The sequence below is a fragment of the Cataglyphis hispanica genome, chromosome 1 (genome assembly GCF_021464435.1).
Source record: "Cataglyphis hispanica isolate Lineage 1 chromosome 1, ULB_Chis1_1.0, whole genome shotgun sequence".
Lineage (NCBI taxonomy): Eukaryota > Metazoa > Arthropoda > Insecta > Hymenoptera > Formicidae > Cataglyphis > Cataglyphis hispanica.
The window spans coordinates 4481011-4496977 of NC_065954.1; the positions used below are offsets into that span (position 1 = coordinate 4481011).

General features: G+C 34.5%; 2 protein-coding genes across 2 annotated transcripts; one reads left to right on the plus strand and one right to left on the minus strand.

The window, feature by feature from the left end:
* Positions 1–5418: 5418 nt before the first annotated feature.
* LOC126853582 (uncharacterized) lies at positions 5419–8609 on the minus strand. The gene is made up of 7 exons (XM_050599434.1): positions 8550–8609; positions 8342–8464; positions 7169–7231; positions 6994–7056; positions 6841–6882; positions 6673–6747; positions 5419–5493 (listed from the first exon to the last, which is right to left on the minus strand). Exons 1-7 carry the CDS (start codon positions 8607–8609, stop codon positions 5419–5421), a joined length of 501 nt encoding a protein of 166 aa, XP_050455391.1.
* A 2734-nt stretch (positions 8610–11343) lies between these two features.
* LOC126853593 (arginine kinase Pro c 2.0101-like) lies at positions 11344–12164 on the plus strand. Its single transcript, XM_050599443.1, has 3 exons — positions 11344–11405; positions 11508–11622; positions 12033–12164. Exons 1-3 carry the CDS (start codon positions 11344–11346, stop codon positions 12162–12164), a joined length of 309 nt encoding a protein of 102 aa, XP_050455400.1.
* The last annotated feature ends 3803 nt before the right edge of the window (positions 12165–15967 follow it).

Sequence of the window (15967 nt, forward strand, 5' to 3'; positions counted from 1 at the left end):
TACATTAAGATTCTGGAGCTAAATTGTGGCAATCTGAATTAAAGCGTTAATCCCGCGTTTATTCTAGTCTGCTTCTAAGTAATTGATTGTATTTATACATAAAGATGAAAAAAGGAAAAATACGTGTAATGTATAACTCTTAATGTTAATTACGTGGCGTTTTATTTTTTTTGACAGCCGATTAAGCTCGTATTTATTAATACAACTCTATGTGGCAACACGCGATTCTCAAATTCCCGGTTCGCGATAAGGAAAGTAAAGTGTCTACGACACGTGGTGCAGAGGGACGCCGTGACAAGTGTAAATCACGGGGAGAACCGCGCGCAAGAGTTCGACTTGCCTCGCTCGCCAGTAGCTGCGAAATCGACGATGCGGGGCAACGATGCCGTATGGGATGAAACGAGACAAGGGGAGGTGAGGAAGGAAGGAAGGAAGGAAGGAAGGAAGGAAAGAAGGAAGGACTAAAAAGAGAATGCGCGCGGGGCACACGTGTGGCCCATTCGTTCCGAATCCTCTCGCCGCCATCCGGTGTGGGTTTCGCGAAGGGGGTGCCGGACGAAGAAGAAAAAAAGGCGGAGGGTAGAGTCACGCTCCAGAGGCATTTTTCAGAAGCTGCTTGTCGGCCATATCCCGCCCGCCACCCTAAACTCCCCACTTTCTTCTCTTCTTCCACCATCCCACTCTCGCGTCCCCGAAAAAGTCGATAGTTGCGTAGACAGAGTACTCGGAGGTGGTGAAGAGCGGGTGCCAAAACGGGCGGACGAAAGGGGCGGAAGGGACTGTGGCTCTCTCGCGGGCCACGTTGTCAGAAGTTACCATCGATTTTTCAAATTCCCCGTGGGTACATAGGCGACTGACACAATCGGATTTTCTTCGTTCGCCAAGCGTCACCCGGGATATTTGTCAAGAGCGTGAGTCTGACCATACTCCGGACACTTACTACTTATGCGGATGAGAAGACCGCTTAACTCGTCAGGTCACCGTCTTTTTTTCTTATATTCATAAATTTTTTTTTTCTTTTTTTGTATAACGTATGCGAGGTGGAAAATCCAACTATAAAATTGTCAAAGGTTCAAAAGCTTTATGGAGATAAACTATTTTTATTTACTTTTTAACTTTTAAATGCACACGTTTAACGATGGATTGATATTTTATTTCAAATTTTTGTTTTTATTGGTTTTAAACAGCAAGGCTGAAGTTCCACGTTCACAGATGCAAAATCATTGTCGGCCACATGCCCAAAATTTCCGAAGTTTGGGCGTTTCAGAGATACGTGTCAGAGCTATTGGATTATTTTGCGGTAAAGCATGGCGACGCGAGACACTTGCCAAACGAGGCTATCGGCGTAGTAACGTAACACTTGCATAAACAACCTGCCTGCTGCGGTGCGATCGATTTCTCAAAGGCTTATCGACATGTAGAATAAATGGAATTTTCGTGTAATTCCCTCTACGACCAAAGTCATTCCCAAATTGTATTACCACTTCCCGAATTGTCAAGCATTGACATAACACCGTTTGAAAAAAGGTCTGTTAACTTGTAAAATACATAATTACTAACAATTAATATAAATCTTTCGGAGAAGCTGCATGAACATTGCACTGCTGTAATACAGACTAAATAAAGATAATGAAAGTATTAAATGCATTCTTAAATCTATTTTTTTAAAATTACTTTAATTTCATTAATTTTATTAAGAAAATTAAAGATAATGCACATTTAATTTCAATTGCATAAAGAATATTAATAAATTATACTATTTACTAATCTCATCTCTTATTGTCAAACTCCACGCATGTATTAGCCGTCTCCTAAAACTGTTTGCGTATAATTTACGCGATTGTTTCTGCCTTGAGACGCTTTCTACATGTACTATAATCGGATTTAACGATCAACAAGCTCATTGGACAATACCCGTTACTGAATACGTATCGATCGATCTATGCCAGTCGGCACAAAATGCCGATCAGCATATATATGGCTTTGCTGACTATAGTTGACGGGCGACAAAAGAAGTCGAGTCGAATCGTGCAATGGAAACGCAAAAACATCGATTAATCTTTCAAAACCAATCGTTTTATTAATTTTTATTTTTATATGCTAGATAAATCTTTTTCAACTTATTTTTCAACTGATGATTTGAACTAGATTTAATCTTTTTTTTTAACGACAAGTTATTCATTAAAATTTATTACTAATTAGCTTTAATCAATATATATATCACTCAATATATATCACTATTCACATTATGCAGATACGCGATCTTCTAATATTATATGAAACGTATAATGCGCACAAATTATATTTTTACACAACAATATTATATACGGTAGTAGTGTGCATGCTTGTAAGGTTTCTTCTACTTTAAAAATTCTCCACTACGGTTCAGTGACCACGTAGTATACGGGAGATATAGAAGCTACTCTATACCCGATTTCCCAACGTCAACACTAGGTTGCCATTTCACGGGGTTTAAAAATCCGGAGATCGTAGCACGAAGATGGTAGAAATAGAGGTAGGTGGATTGCGTTTCCCCTGAATTTTAAAGTCAAATATAAAGAAGATCGTCTCTTTTTCTTTTTTTCTTTTTACAAACAATATATCCAAGAACAGAGACGTATTATAAATGCTATGATTAATGTTTACCGCACGTTGCAGTTACATATCAAGACGCACAAATGTTTCTAACATATGATATGCGGCTTACGAAGTATCTCGCATGGAAGAATTAACTTTAAAGCGGGTTCTCTAAACATCGTGAAATTATCCATTCATCAACATTATATCAAGCAAACGTGGAATATTCCCTCGCCTTAATTTTCACAAACATCAAATATGATTCCATGCATCATAACTTTAAAACACCAAACAATCCCCTATTTCTCTCCAAAATATCAAATACAACTTTCGGTACAATCAAACGAAATTATTTTACTTTTGCAAGAATAAGGACTTTGCACTGTATTAAATAAATAAATAAAATTAAGAAAGAATAAAAAAAAAAACGATTAAGAAGTCGAGTTTTAATCGAAATTGAAATTTCTAAATTAGTTCCTTAAATTGTATTTCTGGAGGCTCTTTTTATTACCGGGCGATTGTATAAACATCGTATCGAGGCGAAAATCTGAGTTTAACGATACGGTAACGATCCACCGTTTATATAACGAGGTCCTCTCTCGAATCAGTCGGAATGTAACACTTTCCGAACCATAAGCGGCCACCGTTGCGGTTCGATAGCCGCGGGATCGATGGCCGAATAAATAGGCCGAGAGCGCGCGCGACGCGGATCGATCGGTCTCGTCCCCATATCGATATCGGATGGGCCGCGTGTAGCGCATTCGTTAGATTACCCCCGGAGCTAAAAGTTTGGCCGATCTGACGTAACGAGGCATGTGAGAGCGCGCCATGCCGTGCCGTGTCATGTCGTGTCGTGTGGTGTCGTGTCATGCCGTGCCGCGTGTAGCGGAGCGGAAAGTAAGCGGAACGAGCGGAAAGCCAGAGCGCATGTCGATACCTCGAGCGGCAGCGGCCAATGGACTGGCTAAAATATTAAACGAGAGCAAAGACCCTGCTTGTTCTTTCGTACCGCCACGTAGCCGTGGCCGGCGGTTCAATTTCTGAGTCAGTCTAGCTCCGTAGCGGCGGCGCGGGGGGATCGGAAAAGGCGACCCAGTGGAAACAGACGCTCGTGGCCAGACCCACCGCGCCGAGGCAGTCCGAGGACTGGCACTACTGGCGACATCCGCAAACGCAAGCGAGAAGGGAAGAAGGTGCGATCGGTCGGCACGGGGTGAGTCAACTTCGATCGGGAATAAGGACTCGGGGATGTATAAGCGAGATCGCGCAACGCGAGATTTCTCCAATCGAGAAGGATATTTGGTATCATTCTTTCTTTACATTTTCAAAAAATTTTATATATGACACATGTATTATAAATACATACGTATATATTTTCGTGAAATTCTTTCCAAGATTGAGATTTTTAAATTAAATAATCTCAAAATATGAAACGAAATATTCGAATACAAGAATATAATGCAGAATAGTTTCGCTTTTATTTTTCTATTTGTTTTCTTTTTTTTCAATGTGTGAATTTATCATAATTGAAGTTATTTAAACTATTACATGAATGATACGCGTTATGCAACGATCACGCGTAAACGAACGATCGCCTTGAGATAATAGACGATGAAGTTTGGTAGATTGTAATCATGCTAAATTGTCTTTTCTTATTTACGAGTAGGATAATAGCGTTAAACTTCAACGGTTGTATGTATCTTAAGACAATGGTGTTGCGCTCACAATAGCTCTCATTGTTGCATGACATATATCGCCCATATATTCGAATAACTCTTCGATCTCAAGGACTAGTCGGTTAATTTTACGTTGGACTAGTTGGTTTAAGCACGAAGATGATTTTGAACGTTTCTATGTAAATGCAAAATTTGTTTTGCTTTATCTATTATTATAACTAAATTAGGATGATGCGAAGAATTTGACAAATATTTTAAACGATCGAACAAATATCTACAATAAATTATATGAAGCGTGTTATAAAACACAGTACACATTCTAAACAGTTTTAATTCTTTTCGTATAAATGCACTGAATAACATAATCTAAAATATTTGAATATTGAAACATAAAAAAAGGCAGAATAACAATGCAAGCGACGTTATAGCGCTCACTTTTTAAAAAATTCACGAATACTCGTATGGTCAACCGCAAAAAGGCTGTCGCATTCTTTTTCGATAAATTTCAGCACGCATAGTTTGGCGCACCGTTGCCTATTTCAACAGCGAAAGTTTTGTCATAGAATCGGCGCACTTTTATACAGTACACAGTTTATTTAATAGGTCACGATTTATACTGTTTTACGTGTGATCATACGAAAATTACATTTGTTTGAACAAGAATATACAGAGCAACAATACCACAATGTGACAGAACCATTGCTTGAAAGCGTTATTTTTTCGCTAAAAATCGCGTAAAAATATTGTTGACTTTATATTTTATCGAACGCGATTATAATTCATGAAAACTTGTGTTAATTTATATGATAGCGTAAACTACGCCACCATAATTTGTGTTCCGTAATCATAAATACACACAGAGCGAATGGCGACTAAATAAATTCAATTTAATTTCGAGGCGTTTATCAAATCACAGTTATTAATGTTTACAATTAACTGCTTACAATTAATGAGCATATTATGGGGATATGTAAATATATTACTCTGTTATATACGTCATGAGATTTACACTATCTGTTCAAAACGTGATGTCAGGCAACAATTATTTCATTTACATCAATTAACATCGCTATTGACAACGTCACCAGTTATGAAATTGAGAATGAAATATTGCCGAAATTGTTTACATATATATTAGCTGCGTTCCAATATATATTCTTACTTGCTATTTCAATATCTCTGCGTTGATTGGACGATGATATACCTTCGGTGATCTGCTACGACGCCATTCGGATTGTTCCTGAAAAAAAGAGATTGCTGCTCAGCATAGAAATTGTACATATTATTATAGCATATAATAGATATATTATTATTAAAATCTCTCAGACGCATATTACTACTAAAAATCTTTTATATCATTACAATATTCAATTAATAAAGAAACACTGTAACTTATTAACAAACAAAATGATTCGTACAACATAACAACGTATATATAGATAATGTAAGATTTGTAAGACATATATGTAAATTGAAAGAAACGAAAAAGTAAGAAAGAAAATTTCTAAATTATTATAATTACAAAAGTTTCGATAGTCATTACAATCGAATAGAATTTCTCTTCAATTAAAATAGTCTAATTCTTTATGTCCAAAGAAACTTCGACATTTATAGCCCGTAATTTCCGTCCTTCTCGTTAAGCTTATTTCTTCAATGATTTGCCAATTCCGCATAGAGACTGTTAAACTCGATTGTCAATAGAAAATAACATACTTAAAGAGAGAAGTATTAAAACGCATACATTCAACTTGCGCAAAAGGGTTAGCGGGGTAAATAAAAATATCTTGTCAAGCAATATATGAACTCGCGGATAGACGCATAAAGGTCTAAGAGGGTCGAGCATAAATCTAATTTAAGTCTGCCAATCGAGCGACCGGGCTATACCGAGACTGATCTAATGTCCGACCAAAAGACATGATGCGTTTATACGACCTTTGGTAATTCAGAGTTTAAAGGTCGTCTCGTGTCTGTCACGCGGAAGACACTACTTCCTGTAGTAACGATATCCGACGCATATACGCGGAAAATCGCGGTAAATGCGTTTTATTAAAATCTCTCATTTTTCAACGACGGCGAAACTTTAATTAAAAGCGAGCTCGCGATCGGCACCGGGCCGTGACTCTATATGCGGGGTTCCCGTAAACTCCATCGTATTCACATTCCCGCAGAGAGTTTGTGGATTATTAAATTATTTAAGGTCGATGATCTTGCGCGCGCGTAAATTCTGAATAGAGACGCGAATAGGTCACGGTTCGATGATTTTTATCTATGACGCTGAATTAAAACGCGACAAAAGGATATGCGCGTGGATAACGTTCAAGTTTCAAACGGTGTTTTCTTTTTATCTTTTTTTTTTTTTTATTCATGAGTAACGACCTGACCGTGCAGTGAGACCCATTTATCGGGACAAATAATTTACCTCCGGTTTCAATAGCTTCTCGATGCATGACATTTTGCTGTTCATTATTTCCAGTTCCAGTTGCTCCTTGCATAACTGTCGCAGTGAGAGAGAAATCCGGAAATCGGTAAATTTTATTAACCGAGAGCATAACGAAAAAAGACAATTATATAAATTATCAATATTTACCATTTTCTTTGTTTTCTCTTGGAATACGCTCATGCGTTGCAGCTGAAGAGAGAAAAAAAAAAACAAAATTATTACTACGAGCAATGGAAAATTAAAACTAAATATATATATATTTTTTTTTAATTTTAAATACTCGATGATCAGCATGCTTACATGTTTATGAATACATCTGTACGGAGGTATGACATTAGCGATGCTCTTCATCCGTGGTAACTTCTATAAATTATTGGTAGTCAGCGTTTGGATGCTTTTAAAGTATGGTTCAATATCGTTCTAGCCTCGATCAAACTTCAATTTGACTATGATTGCCGAGACTATCACAACTTACCTTCTCCGTTTTCTTGAACAATTCGCAAAAAAGTGCGCCATTCGACGTTATCGTGTTTAAACTCTAATGTCAAAATAAAAACTTATCGTTATTAACTTTTTATTAGTAGTATTTTTCTATATTTTTGTAATTTCACAATTTTATATTTAATCGCAGATAAGAAGTGATGATTGTAGTTTTCAATTATTATATTGTGCATTTTTTAATTTATTTTATATATCATAAAATAAATGTCTCGCAATTATTTACAATGGAAAAATAGCAGAGCAAAATCAATGGGAACTCTGTGTTTGCAAATAATTTGTTTGAAGTACAAAATTATAATTCCTGAACATCATTGCTTCTATAAGGATTATAAAAAATGTTTCATTGAGTGGAAAATAATTAAAAAATTCTTTCTCAATATTGAAGCTGGGATATATTTTTTTCGCGTGTAAGAGTTTATATATTGCAATGGTACATGTGTGTGTGTGTGTGTGTGTGTGTGTATGTGTGTGTATGTGTGTGTGTGTGTGTGTGTGTGTGTGTGTGTGTGTACATATCGATATTCAAATGATTCGTAAAGTTGTTTATATTTTTTTTAAATCGAGAAGAGAATTTGGCAATAGCAAAGTTTTCTAAAGATTGATGACCCGTTTTCTTTCATACGATAACGATGATTATTAAATTTATTTATAAAAATCTTACCACAATACGACGAGAAATATATCGATAATTCTGCGATTTCATTTATTATTTCTTGATTAATTACACACTGAATTAATATTATTACGTTGATTTTAAAGCAAACAATTAATTATAGAACCGTGTACTCGCATTGTCAATAGTATTTTAATTATTATATTGAATCTCCAACGGCATCATTTGCAAATTAATTGTCAGACTAATAAGCTCACTTGAATTTTCTCTACTAAATGGATAATTGTGCCTATAGATTTTCAATGCTTACGCTATATCAATAAAATGATCAGATTTTTAGATTTATATGTGATCGATATGATCTAGCTTTCATTATTTATACGGTTGTACTACCTACTGCTTAATTGATTTCATTATTAAATATTAAAAAAAAAAAAATAAAAAAGTTTATTCTAAACAAAATTCAATTACTCTAATAAAAAATTGTTCTATTTTATTGTTAGAATTAAAATCACTCTGTACTACTGAACTCACTGCAATCGAACAAACGGCTATAATCGCTGCAAAGATAAACGTAACAAAAGTCACCGCTCCGCAATAAGCTTTCAAATTGAAGAAATGTCTGAGATAATAATCGGTGATGAGAAATCGGTATATCTGAAACATGAAGCACAGGGTTCATGAAAAATAATCGAAGTGCTTGACGAACTCGAGATAACCCTAATCGATCTGCATTCCTGACCAGCGAGTTCAACCCGTATCCGGACGCCCGATAGTATTTGTGCAGTGTGATGTCCTTCATGATGGGAAGGGCGATAACTACCGGATAATTTGTCGAGATCAGACGATACTACGTCGATGCTCGGGAGTATAATCGAGGGAATGGTAGCGAATCTACCCTACATTTGACAGGAGATGATGGTTTTTCTATTGGCATGCGCTGCGATCGATCGATGAACAAATGATGGTAAAAAGGCAAATTGCTTTGAAACTGGTCAAACAACCAGACAGTTCGACATATAATAAAAAATTATTGATTTTTTCTTCTATCAATGATGATTCGACACTCTTTCGTAATGATGTTATTTTTGCCAATAATATCGCGGTAAATAATATTCTCGTTCAGGCATCGTATTAGGTATCATCTTTAAGACAGAGTGATGATATATAGATCTAAAGTAACGTTTTAAAAAATCTCAGCAGGAATGTAACTAATTTGAGTATTAAAAGAAAAGCATATCTCAATCTATTTCACGCATGTATAGATAAGAAACTTAAATATATACCTAAACTAAATTCAATTTTGGACGCAAAACAATAATAAGCAATCAATTTGACTGTTTTTGCATGTACAGGGTAGGCCCAAACGTTCTGGCCAGACTGAGATTTTATTGGAAATTTAATTCTGAACAACTTCTGTTTCAGTATTTTTTAAAAAACTCATATTTTCTTTAGTATTTGTAAAAATATAAGAAATAACCGTGATTTCAGAGATTTTCAAGCATTATATTAGCTTTTAAGGAAGCATTTTTTGACCATTTATCCGAAACTTTTTGTTCAAAATTAAGTTTTTTAAAATCTCAAAGTCTGGCCGGAACACTTAAGTCTACCTTGTATAGTTGCATCAAAAAATTTCATATTTAATATAGATAACCGTATACGAATAAATAACAATATTTCTTTTTAAAATATCAAACTGATAACTTTTTGGAAAAAAGAAATTATTAAGAAAGAAGAATTTTCAACTTTTATATTTCATATAATCGACATTTTCGAAATCTATCGAACAGTTAATCAGTTTGAAATTTTGACACATTTAGATATAATTAATTTCCATGCTCACTCGCCTCTGGGTAATATCGTTTTCTTGCATTTTCAGTATTTACACGAGAGTTAGCTCTTGCGTTTTGAAGTTCGGGCATAGTTCGTGTCAGTCGCGTTCGTTACGTTACGTGTCATTAGGATCCTCGTGAAAGGTTTGTTTAGTTTTGCGTGCGCCGCCAATATTCTTCCCGCCGCGTCTTCCACCGCGCGCCGAAGTTTCCCGACGTAATTTATAACCCGCAACTTTATACCCGCCCTATTGGTAATACGAAATGTGTTATTGAGTTATATAAGAGAAAGCGCGAAAGAAATGTTATTCATAATTGATCTTTCTATCGCTTTTTAATTAATATTCTAAATCGGACAAATATCTTGATTCCATATAAAGCGAGTTGTGTGAATCAAAGGTAAACTAAAATGGGAATTTTTAAACAATACTTGGAATATAGAAGAATAGAAGTGACAGAGAGAATTATTAGCACGAGTTTAACAACGATATTAAAATAATTAATTGATATCAAAGTATTAATTGAGATCGATCAAAATTTTGCATATTTTTGCGTCCTTGTCTAACAAAGTTCTCGTGACTGCCACGAATGTCGAGAAAAAAGAAAGGACAACGGGAAGTACGTGAAAAAATATATAATTAATCCAACGCTGTGGGCGAGATGCATCTCGAGCACGAGCAAGGAAATCAGGACGAGGAAACGAGAAAATTATCGAGATAGACAAAAGCAGATAGGATAGATGGGCTGATGGGTCAGAAGGAAGATAAGTGTGTAAAAATAAAGAAAAAAAAAAATAATTACATTCACGTAGACAAAGAGAAAGATGGAAAAAAAATGTGCGATTAAGTTGCGGTCATGCGTTTGTTAAGAAATTAAGCGCACTACCAGAACGAACTGAAAGAAATGAAAGATGTAAAATTTTATGCAGGCGGAATAATAGAATAAAGTAAGTTCTCCAATTAAAGCATTCATTCAACATTACTATTCGAAATTAAAATCATTATTCAATAATAAAGCATAATATTCTATGAAATTAAATTCTCGGAAAATTAAAAAATTAGTTATTTAGAGAAGAGGCAAGTCCTTTTGATGAAACGCGATATTTAGAATATCTTGTATATCGAAAATGCATACGACCATGCGCTTACATTTTACCGTACATTTTATTAATAGCGTCTATAAAAGCATTGTTCTAAAACGGGCAGGCAATAGGGCACTGACACATCAGTTTATAATTTTCCCGAGAGTTGACACCTGTAGTCAATATATAAACAGCGAATCTCTCAAGTTTTTATTGGAAACAATCATCTGCATCTCTATATAATATTAGTGTGATACGTTAAGAAACTCAACAATTAAGAAATAAAATTTCTTGAATTGAAGAATTAGGAAAAATAAATTCAGAAATACATTTTTTACTCTTACATCAAAAATATCCTTCCCGATATGTCAATTCCTATAAAATCTTTTTAATTCATGCATGCAATTGAGAAAAATAGCCCAGTGAAATTTAAATTTGTTTTATTTATTTGTATCAAACATATAGACAAGATTTTTATATATTTGTGATTTTATGTTCTTGAATAAAAATGCTTTTTTATTGAAGTGACATATGACAAGAAGTCTGTTCAACGCTTCTGAACATACTCGCGATTATTTGAGACTTTACTTTGATACAGTCTGTATATGATCCAGTCTGACATAATGAATTCCGATTCTTGCGTAGGCATATATGCACCTGATCCGAGACTTCTGCCGTTTTTGCCGTATTACTCGATCCCGTGATCGAGGAATGATTTCAAGGTCAACAATATTCATCCCGACCTGGATTGAAGCGAGTCAGAAAAAGTGAATAATCTTGATTCCAGGAGAAAATTCACGGACTCGACGCAGATTCATTGCGTATTAAAGTCGATCAAGAGTTATCCGTTCAATCCCGTCATGAACGAGATTCGCTGTTGCGAGCTGGAGCGGAAAGTGGAAGTCAGCGATGGATAAACGAATATTTAGAACTCCGATTGCCCTTCAAGTTGTTATGCGTAAATTTGTAATTATTTATTTTTTGAAACTTTTTTGAAAGCATTTTTGATAAAAAATTTTATTATATAAGAAATCGATTTTATAAAATTAGTAAATACAGTTTTTACTCTACTCTGTTTGTTGAACGGGGGATAAAGATGGACAAAGCGAGTGCCCTTAAACGTCGTTTCACTTACTAAAGTCTCTAAAGCGCTAAATCCGCCATTCGTAGAAGACACGCGGTTTATCCCAAGAAAATGATTTCTGCAATTAGTTTTGTATCGCTTAACGTGGCATGTCGAAAAGGGATTAAAGCTGCCGTAAGAGTGAGGCTAGAAGATAGCTTTTATAATACGATTATCTCGTGCCTCTAGGTACAGGAAGCTTTAACATTGTTAAAGGAAGAGCTCAAAGGGACCTATTACACGCTCGGAGCATTAGACAAACAGATTCGGCAACAATTACTGGACGACCATTTCCTGTTTAACGAAGGCAAGGACAAGTAGTTTCTAAAAGCGAAGAAAATTTCGACCATCGAGTAAGCTTTATAATACGAACGAATGCATGATAAAAATTAATAGTAGTTAATTTGTTCTCTTTTTTGTTTATGTTCGAAATTAATGTTGACGTGTGCACGATTAAACTCTAGATTAAAACACGCAAACGAAACTGAATGGCTTCACGTGTACTCAATTTATGCTAAATGCGCGCTAAGAGCCAACTTCGACGACCAACGTTATAGGGGGTCAAACTTTGATCCGACTTGCTTTCGTTAAAACATTCAATTACAATGTCCCAAGTTCCTTCAGCCGACTCGAAAACATTAATCCCGGTAAGCTGAATGCTCCAAATTGTGCAAAGACTTATGTTGAAACGAAGATTAAATCAAAACTTTACCAAGATTAATCCAAGTTGTATATGGAAATAAGCAAAAAAAAAAAAAAAATTATTATTATAAGACAGAAAACGTTTCTATCCGCAACATGCATTTTTAAGCAACTTCTTAATCAAAATTTTTCGCGTTTACATTATACATTTAAGTTACAAATCCTTCAAGATATCGTCTGTCTAAACAAACTTTTACGGTGTAATGTCTTATACATATCTTAGATAGAGTACAAGAGCGGTGAGTAGCTGATTAAATGAATTTGCATTAATGATTTTCGTCACGATGGGCTCTTGAAGATCCCTTCGCCCCTAGGATTAGGGAGTTAAAAGGGTTAGAGAGTATTACAGGGCTTAGTATTGCGCTTAGAAGGGTGTGGCGTGTGGTGCTTGGGGAGAGATAGTTTGGGGAAAAATAGCCGAATGTTTCGCTCAATTCTTTTTTTATGAGTAAGTTCAAATTCCACGTTTGTGAAATGTACATAGCGTTCCGAATCATTGATTCGTTACTGTAAAAAATGGAATCTGAGAATACTTTTTGTTTTCTCTCCGAAATTTTCCCAATTGTTTTTTTTTTCTTTTTTTACATCTTTGATCAATTAACAGATAGTTTTTAAAAATACGAACGTCATAAAATAATTCAAGATATACGTTTCGCTCTTTAAGCGAAAAAGATAAAACAGATTATTGCGTCAATTAAAAAAAAAAATATTCGCTCTTTAACGTTTGTCAAACAAAGAATCCCCGAGCGCTCTTTTTCACGTTTACACACGTCGCATTTGTCGTTATGCTTAATTAACAGCATCATAACTTTGTTGGGTTTCCCCTTCCAGTCGTTTCTTCTCACCTTTTCTCGCATTTGACATTGTCGCTAATATTAATTAAATCTACAATATACAGAAATACGATTTTGCCATAGGACAGATTTAATTGCCTGCTTTGTTTCTTCTACTGATTGCATATCTCTCGTTGCGTTTCTTTTTCTATTTGTTGCATGCACTCAACGATTACCAGCGCTGTTGCTTGTTATTCACGAATAATCAGAGAATCGCGTAACCGGATTTATTTTTTCCCCCCTTTAATAGAGAGATTTGTTTCACACTGGCTGAGTCAATGTAGACTATCCTTTGAATGCACTAGATTAAAGTGCATCTGACTTTTCGGCTTATTAATTAGACTGTAGTATACACATACTTTATATTAAACTGTTTGTTATTTCATACATTTTTTTCTTAAAAAAGGTAGATAATATATATTATTTATTTATTATATTATATCAATTTAATATAATTTAATTAAATTGTTGCTACTTTGATAATTAACGAATTTATAAAGTACTTATCTCTAATTAATCTTAATATCTACTTTCGATCTTTTGTTTAATTTTGATACTCATCAGTTTTCTCCCAGCTCTTAACTGAATTCAATAATACATACAGTCTATTTACAAGACAACGTAATGTAAATTGAGAAATCTCTAAGAGAGATATTTGCAAAATAATTAAGCGAGATTAGAGCAAGTTTAATCTTAAGACACACTTGTGTGATACTTTGAGATAAAGTGACTTACTCCACAATTTAAGCACTTAATATGATTATACGAAGGAATAATAAATTAAACTGTAAGAAATCGGGGAAGGACTTTCTAACTTGCGGAATACGCGTCGCGATATAATATATTTCTAAACTCAAAATAAGACAGTTCTCACGGTTAAAGTTAAACGTTACATCTATTGCGATCTATCGATTATTTCTTTCTCGTGATGTACACGATTTATTATAATATTTATACCGAATACAATAATAGCAGCAACATAAAAATATCTTCAACACGCTAAAGACGACACGACGTAATAAGAAACCTTTCGCGATTAAAGAAGAACAGCTTTTCGTTTGAAAGTTCAAGGTATATAAAAACCTACGTTGCTCTTGTATCACGCTATTCTTTCTCTTCGCTCCAGGCAAGAAGATATTTTTTTAACGAGGGGAAAACTTTTCTTGTCTGTGGTGCAACATGGGGAGGATCGCATGTGCCTGATATCGATGGAATGAAATGGTAACCTCGCGGCAATACGAAGGACTCGTTAAAGCGGTCCAAGAAATCGGGAAGAAATTGGAATTCCTGCGGAAACACACTCGGCCTTCCTCACATTCTGCCCTACGAATCTTGGCACGACTATTCGAGCCTTCGTGCACGTTCACCTGCTGAAATTGAGCGCGGATTATAGGTGGTTCGAGGAGATCGCAGTCGTGTACTCTTCAAGTGAGAACGCGACGATATTCTATAGGAAGGGTCCGATCAGCTGATCAGACGAATGAATATTATTCGATGGATATAGAAGAGAGAGATCAAACTATGCGTTTTATGAATCTGATCTTTCCCTCTAAAATATATTCTATATTGTAAATATAAATACATGTATACATAGGTATACATTTTTTTTTCACACACAAATATTTATTTATAAAATTCGCTAAATATTTAAATATTTTGAATTTTGAAATTCTCGCGAAGGCTTATTTCATGATTCTTTCCATAAGAATCAAATAATGGACAAAGGAAGGCTAATATATTCATATATCCATAAATTTTGTAATTGATAAAATAAAAATAAATAAATAAAAAGCACATTGAAAAAATTTATAAATTAATTTTACTATGTATTAATAAAAAGAGAATGAATTATTATAAAGAAGTAAATTTTTTACCCACAAATGTTTTTACTGACATAAAGATTCAAGGAATGAGGGAAGCAAGCATGAAAAGAGCAAAGGTGGTATTCACGACATCAACGGTGGGGATTGACGGAACGGAAAGCCCTTTTTGAAATGAAATATATTGTTATGATACTGATCAACTAGGAAAGCAGCTGGAAAGAATGTGTCGTGACCTTTTTTTTATTAATAGCACACAAGTGCCACGTGCGCACGCCATTTATATATTTCAGCTGTTTTATTATTTTGGTTACATTAGTTATGATAAGGCATGATAAGACCCTACGCATAACAAAAAAAATATTAGAATTAAAATTAATATCAAATATTAAGAAAAAAAATTTGAAATTATATTTCAAACGACGGAATGTAATGGCTCAACATATGAGTTAAAAAAAATTAAAAATAATTAATCCATACCATTCCATTGCTTAAAGTAAAATTCCAAATTGCTTTTTCTAATATTTGATATTTATATTTCTATTCCTAATATTTTCTCTATTGTGCATAAATGCTTTATCATTATTTATAATAATATAAAATGTTAAAAGATTTGTTATAACCATTTTTTATAAATATCATTTTTTTAAATTTTTATTTGATTGGATGTATAAAAAGTTTCTAAAGGGTTGTACTTTTTATTAACTACAGAAAATTCTTTTGTGTGTGACATTTATAATATTATATATTTTTATGTAACATACGTGAG